The following is a 7,620-nucleotide window of genomic DNA, read 5'->3' as shown; positions in this document are numbered from 1 at the left end:
ATTGAATATATCCATATTACCCCAACAATCCATATTACCCCACCCTACCCTATTATAAAAACAAACAGATTTCCTTTAAAATTAAAATAAGATATTAAACGATCTTGTTCGTTTAACATGCAACATAGAGTAGACCGTATGAGATGAAAGGGTTTTGGAGATAAATACTAACTTTATGAAGAGTTTAACGTTTTGACCTTTGAAAAGGCATCGTCTTCTAGAATCATCATCGTCTTCTAATTTTTATTAAATACAATCAATTATTAATATATTTTTTTTAAATTACAGATTAATACACTTTAAATACAAAGGACTTACACTTAAACTTTACAAAGGATATACTTTAACACAAAGGACTTGAATTGTGTTATTGTTAAAATGCATGAATTAAATATATTACACGACTTACTAGTTTAAAAATAACATAAGTCAATCATTAAAAAGTTTTTGATCTTATTACTGATTAAGCAGATATTAACAGATTATAAAGATTTAGAATACCTCATTGCGTGGTCAATATATATATATATATATATATATATATATATATATATATATATATATATATATATATATATATATATATATATATAAATTTATATGTATATATATATTTACTTGCAAATAAACTAACGAAAATAGTTAATATTTTGGTTACTGGGCAGCAATTAGTTTATCATTTTGTATTCAATAGATTAATACTTGAATTGCAATACAATTCTTACCGCTTTCTTTAACATCTGGTTATTACTTTTAGTAAATTGGAAGTTATATAAAAAAGCGTATATTTTTTTGCGATAAAATTTCAAAAATTACAAAGAAAGAAAAATCACCGGTTTCTCAAAATTGGAATTACTCTTTATATACCTAAAGTCTAACTTTTAAAGGTTTTAACGAAAAATAAATTAAAGTACCTTTTTATCAAGATTTATTTCTTCCTTATAGTTTGTAACTAAAAAAGTTGCAATTTTCTTGAACTTATAAAAGTTGAATCAATAATTTTTTTTTATGTATATTTTAAAATCAGAAGTACTAAATATTTATTAAAATAAAAAAAAAATCTAAAAACTTATTTTTATTAAAAAAATATAATAACCTAAGATATTAAATTGGTACTTTTTAATTTTTTTTTTGCACGCTTTATTGAATATTTAAACATAGAGATATTTGTTAATGCGCATGCCCAGAATAAAGTTCAATTACGAAACTGCCGTGAACCAATGTAATAAATAGACTCTTTTTCAAATAAAATAAAATAATTGAAATGCATCAACGACTTTTGACTCAATGTGTTCACATTTTAAATTGTCTTTTAAATTTTCCTGACCCACTCAGTGTCAGGAATGTGGAAAGGAGAGTGTCAATGTCAGGAAATATTGGAGTGAATCAGGAAAGGTATAACGGATTTATACCTTTCCTGACTCACTCCAATATTTCCTAACACTCCGTCTACGGAGTAGTTTCAGCTTGTTAACGAACTGTTACAGCCGAAGGCGCAACGCGTTGCGCCTTAGGCTGTAACAGTTATGTGGTCCATGAATGGTGGAGAACATTTAATTAGTTGGTGCACAAAAGCGTGCAGAAACAAAAAGAGTATTTTTAGGGCACTAACTAATTGACAGCGAGAGCTATTGGTTTACTAGCATGAAGTGGGATCCACTGAAGTGGGATCCACTGAAGTGGGATCCACTGAGGTGGGATCCACTGAGGTGGGATCCACTGAGGTAGGATCCACTGAAGTGGGATCCACTGAAGTGGGATCCACTGAAGGGGGATCCACTGAAGTGGGATCCACTGAAGTGGGATCCACTGAAGTGGGATCCACTGAAGTGGGATCCACTGAAGTGGGATCCACTGAAGTGGGATCCACTGAAGTGGGATCCACTGAAGTGGGATCCACTGAAGTGGGATCCACTGAAGTGGGATCCACTGAAGTGGGATCCACTGAAGTGGGATCCACTGAAGTGGGATCCACTGAAGTGGGATCCACTGAAGTGGGATCCACTGAAGTGGGATCCACTGAAGTGGGATCCACTGAAGTGGGATCCACTGTAGTGGGATCCACTGAAGTGGGATCCACTGAAGTGGGATCCACTGAAGTGGGATCCACTGTAGTGGGATCCACTGAAGTGGGATCCACTGAAGTGGGATCCACTGAAGTGGGATCCACTGAAGTGGGATCCACTGAAGTGGGATCCACTGAAGTGGGATCCACTGAAGTGGGATCCACTGAAGTGGGATCCACTGAAGTGGGATCCACTGAAGTGGGATCCACTGAAGTGGGATCCACTGAAGTGGGATCCACTGAAGTGGGATCCACTGAAGTGGGATCCACTGAAGTGGGATCCACTGAAGTGGGATCCACTGAAGTGGGATCCACTGAAGTGGGATCCACTGAAGTGGGATCCACTGAAGTGGGATCCACTGAAGTGGGATCCACTGAAGTGGGATCCACTGAAGTGGGATCCACTGAAGTGGGATCCACTGAAGTGGGATCCACTGAAGTGGGATCCACTGAAGTGGGATCCACTGAAGTGGGATCCACTGAAGTGGGATCCACTGAAGTGGGATCCACTGAAGTGTGATCCACTGAAGTGGGATCCACTGTAGTGGGATCCACTGAGGTGGGATCCACTGAGGTGGGATCTGAAGTGGGATCCACTGAAGTGGGATCCACTGAAGTGGGATCCACTGAAGCGAGATCCACTGAAGTGGGACCCACTGAAGTGGGACCCACTGAAGTGGGACCCACTGAAGTGGGACCCACTGAAGTGGGACCCACTGAAGTGGGACCCACTGAAGTGGGATCCACTGAAGTGGGATCCACTGAAGTGGGATCCACTGAAGTAAGATCCACTGAGGTGGGATCCACTGAGGTGGGATCCACTTAGGTGGGATCCACTGAGGTGGGATCCACTGAAGTGGGATCCACTGAAGTGGGATCCACTGAAGTGGGATCCACTGAAGCGAGATCCACTGAAGTGGGATCCACTGAAGTGGGATCCACTGAAGTGGGATCCACTGAAGTGGGATCCACTGAAGTGGGATCCACTGAAGTGGGATCCACTGAAGTGGGATCCACTGTAGTGGGATCCACTGAAGTGGGATCCACTGAAGTGGGATCCACTGAAGTGGGATCCACTGAAGTGGGATCCACTGTAGTGGGATCCACTGAAGTGGGATCCACTGAAGTGGGACCCACTGAAGTGGGACCCACTGAAGTGGGATCCACTGAAGTGGGATCTACTTAGTCACGCTAACATAGCTAGTAGAGCAAAAATTAAATTTAAAAAATAATATTTTTGTATTTATCGGAAGATAGCTATTTAAAATTGGGATAATGTTTAAAATAGCGATGTTAATTTATACAATTTCATACGGAACTATTAAAGTAAAAAATAATTGTTAAACAGACTGAAAAGAACTAATTAATAAACTCAAATAATTCCAAGAAGAAATTTGCCAAATAAACCGGATACAACAGTATCTGGTTTATTTGGAAAAATTTCTTCTTGACATTTTCCAGAAAATGTTTTAAAAACTATTGTCAATGGGAAAGTTAGACCAGTTGAATCTCCTTCAATTTTTTCAAATATTCCGCCTAGTGTGGTACCAACTCAACCTTTAAAACCAAGGTCCACTACTAAAGCGTTTTCTTCCATCAGAACTGAAAAGTGTGATGAGTTGTCGCAACATTTAAAAAACAATTTGTTTACATTCATTTTTTTATGTGAAGATATTAAAAATCGTTAATTTATTTGTCCTGTAACAACTTTTGTTATAAATGATATTTTGCACATCCAATCATATTCCTTGTATTTTAACTGTATATCTATGTTTGTTGTTCATATCTCAAGGAATTTTAAATTTGAAAGTTTTCAATTTCAAGTTTTTCGTTGTTTTATTTCTTCACTATCAAAAAATTGTATTACATATCTTGATCGCTGGTCAAGAATTGAAGAAACAATTCGCTTGCTGAACAACATTGAAGCTGATCATCAAAAGATGGTATTACAAGATCTTATTTCATCTATGAATGCAAGTAGGTTAAAAATGTATAATGTAGAAACTATAGTCAGATCGTATTGCAATTTTTCAACGTCTCGAAGCCTACAATCAATTAAGAAAAGATTTTAAATTGCCAAGTGTAAAAACATTGACAAAAGTTACATCTATGACAAAAAAAGTTTCAGATACTGACTGTATTAGTACCATTTTTTCAAATTTTTAGGAGAATTATAGAAATTGTATACTTTTGGTGGATGAAGTTTATGTATGTAAGTCATGGTGGTTATCTTTTTGGAAAAGCGGAAAATAATTCAGAGTTGTTAGCAAATAGTGCTTTGGGTATTATGGTTTAATGTTTAAAAGGTGGAGGATCTTTTTTAAGCAAAATGATACCTGTCTGGCTACTTTTTTGTTTGAGCAAGTATGCTATGTCATTAACTTAATTAAGTCTAGCAATGGAAAAGTTATTTTCGTTACTTGTGATGGCAATCAAACAAATCAAGTTTTTTTAAATTTATTTAAGACAGTTGAAGGACAACCGTGGTTAACAAAATGTGGACTTTTTTTAGTTTACGTTTTGATTTTATTTATCTATTATAAAATATTCAAAATAGCTGGATCACAGAAAAAATGCAGGTATTAAATTTAAAAAGCACCAAAATTTGACTGCCAAGTGGAGTGACCTTAAATGTATCTTTGATCTTGAGAAAGATCAGCTAATTAAGTTATCAAGACTAAATTTTGTTGCTATACATCCAAAACCCATTAAAAGACAAAAAGTATTTACATTGTTTAAGAACATTTTGCGATGAAACTATAGCAGCTCTAAAAACTTATTTGAAAGTTATCCACCCTTATCCACCCTTATCCACCCTTATCAACCTTTATCCACCCTTATCCACCCTAGCAATATGAATGAAACCATTTGGTTTTTAGAAAAAGTTACTAAATTTTGGAAAATTGCAAGTGTAAAAGAAATTTATGGTGATATTTGATTTTTAGATTCTTGTAAGAGAGTTATTTCTGAAGATTTAAACATAAGTTTGCAGTAATTGATTTCGGAGATATGGCGTTTAAAATGAGTGGTGTACAAGGTCATAGAATGAAATCTTTAACTAAAGATACAGGTACTTTTTTTTTATTTTATTTTATTTTATTTTTATTATTTGCCATATAAATTTATTAAAGTCGTAAAGCATAATATAAATACAAATAGCAGGGGCAAGAAGAAGACATAATTAGTCTTTTCACCAGGCCCCTTAGTCTATACCGTAAATATAAGACAACGAAAATTAAAAAACGTAACACTATATAATATAAAACGTTTTTCTAAAGACTTAATAAAATAAAAATCATCGGTCCTAAAGTCCTACTTTAACTTTTTGTTTTTGTGTTGGTTACTTTTGTGTTGGTTACTTCAATTTGGCATACTTGTCATGAATTCGTGGAGATGTGTAAATATTTGCTAAAAAATAATTTTGGTTATGTTATGTTTGGAGAATTTTCAACAGATTACATTGAAAAAGCATTCAGTAAGTTTAGGCAAAGTTCAGGTGGAACATACTTTATAAGTTTAAAATGTTGTTGTAAAGTTAAACATCGAGAAAGCTTAACCGTTATTGCAATTAAAAGTTGATGTTACAGATTATACTGTTGATAATGAGCATTCTTGTCAAAAACGTCGCTATTTTATAATTGAAGAATCTCGTGACATCATTAATCAATTACCTGAACTAGAATCATCTTTGTCACCGAGTACAAAAATGGCTTTGCTGCATATTGCAGGTTATGCTAAAAGAAAAGATGATGTTAGTGAAAATGATTAGTTTAATGATACTGCTTTATATTTTTAGTTATATGGAGACTATACAAAAACTATGGACCGCAGAGGATTGAATATACCTCTCGATTGCTGTGTGCAGTGGTTATTTTTTTGTTTCATTATTTTTAAAATTGAGAAAAATAAAATGTGCAGAAAGTCATTGTGTAATACTTTTATGATGACATCTGATATATATAACCTTAATATGATAAAAAGAAACATGGTACAATATTATCAAATATATTTATTAAAAATTATTGTTTGTTTTTTTCACCAAAGTCCAATAAGGAACCTGCATTGAAGGTTTTAAAGTTACCTGTATAATATTAAAAAATTATATACATTTTTTTATAACATTACAAATGTATATTTCGATGATTTTTTCTTTTTTCTTGATGTATATTTCGATTTTTTTCTTTTTTTCCTTTGTATTATTTTAAAGTTTGTTAATTCTTTTGTGATTTAGATTTTAAATAATTACATCTTTTTTTTTTCAAAACGTTTTATCTAAATTTGATGATATTTAATAAACACTGCAATAGACATTTTGTGCATTAATGCAATACTTTTAAAATTTAGTAACTAACTAAAAATAATGAACTAGTTCGCAAACTATTTTAGCCATTTTTTGTATTTTCCGTAACTTTGTCCGCCCCCAATCAAAAATACGGATTCGCGACAGGAAGGCCTGTAGTAAGTATCGCCATGAAAACGAGGGATTAAAAATGTAATTTATGGACAATCCCTATAATTCAATTTATTTTAATCGATATACTGCCCGCCAAAACCAAACCCTCAGTCGATGTAGCAACACTCCTCGCATGTTCTACCTCGTAGCTAGTTTAAATCCGATTTTCAATATTATTCCGTATAGACATTTTCGGCATAATTCTTTCTAAATGAATTTCTAGTATTTTTTTTTAAACTAATTCCTTGAAATTAATTTCGATATTAATCCCAAAAAAACGTTTTAATCAAAAAAATTTCGATATTAATTAGTTTTTCGACCAATTTTTTTGACACTATTCTGCTTTCCCATATGTCCGCTATACGTAATCTTAATCTTATTAGTTCAACCAGTATATGTAGCTTGTTTATTATATGTTAAACATTTAAGGTAATAAATTACATTTTTACTATTGCAAGTGATATGACATTTGAATTACCATATAGTGCCGCAAGATGCTTCAAATTCAACTAGTTTTTGAAGGTTTGCATAATTTTGAAGAGTTTGCAAAATTTGCATCAAATATCTTTGCATTTAAACAATCAAATTTTCTTTTTGTTATTTCAATACTTGAAGAAGTAAGTTTTCTGAAGAAATTAGAATGTTCTAAAAGTGCCAATACTGAATAAATACTATAAAGAATATTTTTAACTCTTTCATTAGAAGAGACTTTAAGTAAAAGGTTTGCTTCATTACATAGAATTGACAATTAAAATTGTTATAGAAGGTTGTCACCAGTGAGGGTTTTTTTTTTTGTGTTTGAGATAACTTCCAGACATGGAGCAAACTCTAAAAATTTGTATGTTTATACTTATGTCAAATAATTGATTTACAAAAAATTGCGATGATTGGAGGCTGGGAACAAAAAAACCCTTTAACCTCATCCTATCCCCTCCTCTACTTCAAACGTGAGGGGCAAAAAATTCATACAATATTTTTTATACTATTCTCAACTAGACTTGTATTCATCAATAAATTCTAAGATTCATTGTAGTAACTCTTAGCGTCCAAAAATTATGACCATATAAAACTTGTAATCCCTTAAAATTGAGGGGTGGGTGGG

The 7,620-nt window shown here is 33.2% G+C and overlaps 1 protein-coding gene across 1 annotated transcript; it reads right to left on the bottom strand.

Annotated features, from left to right (window-relative positions):
- Nucleotides 1-1,639: 1,639 nt before the first annotated feature.
- Nucleotides 1,640-3,722, bottom strand: LOC136090889 (mucin-2-like). Its single transcript, XM_065817865.1, is given in 2 exon segments — nt 1,640-3,243; nt 3,623-3,722. Coding segments are annotated over 2 exon segments (1,704 nt in total).
- Between the last annotated feature and the right edge of the window lie 3,898 nt (nt 3,723-7,620).

The sequence above is a fragment of the Hydra vulgaris genome, chromosome 14, assembly GCF_038396675.1.
Source record: "Hydra vulgaris chromosome 14, alternate assembly HydraT2T_AEP".
Lineage (NCBI taxonomy): Eukaryota > Metazoa > Cnidaria > Hydrozoa > Anthoathecata > Hydridae > Hydra > Hydra vulgaris.
Note: the sequence above shows the minus strand (reverse complement) of the source record. Positions and strands in the feature narration are given on the sequence as shown.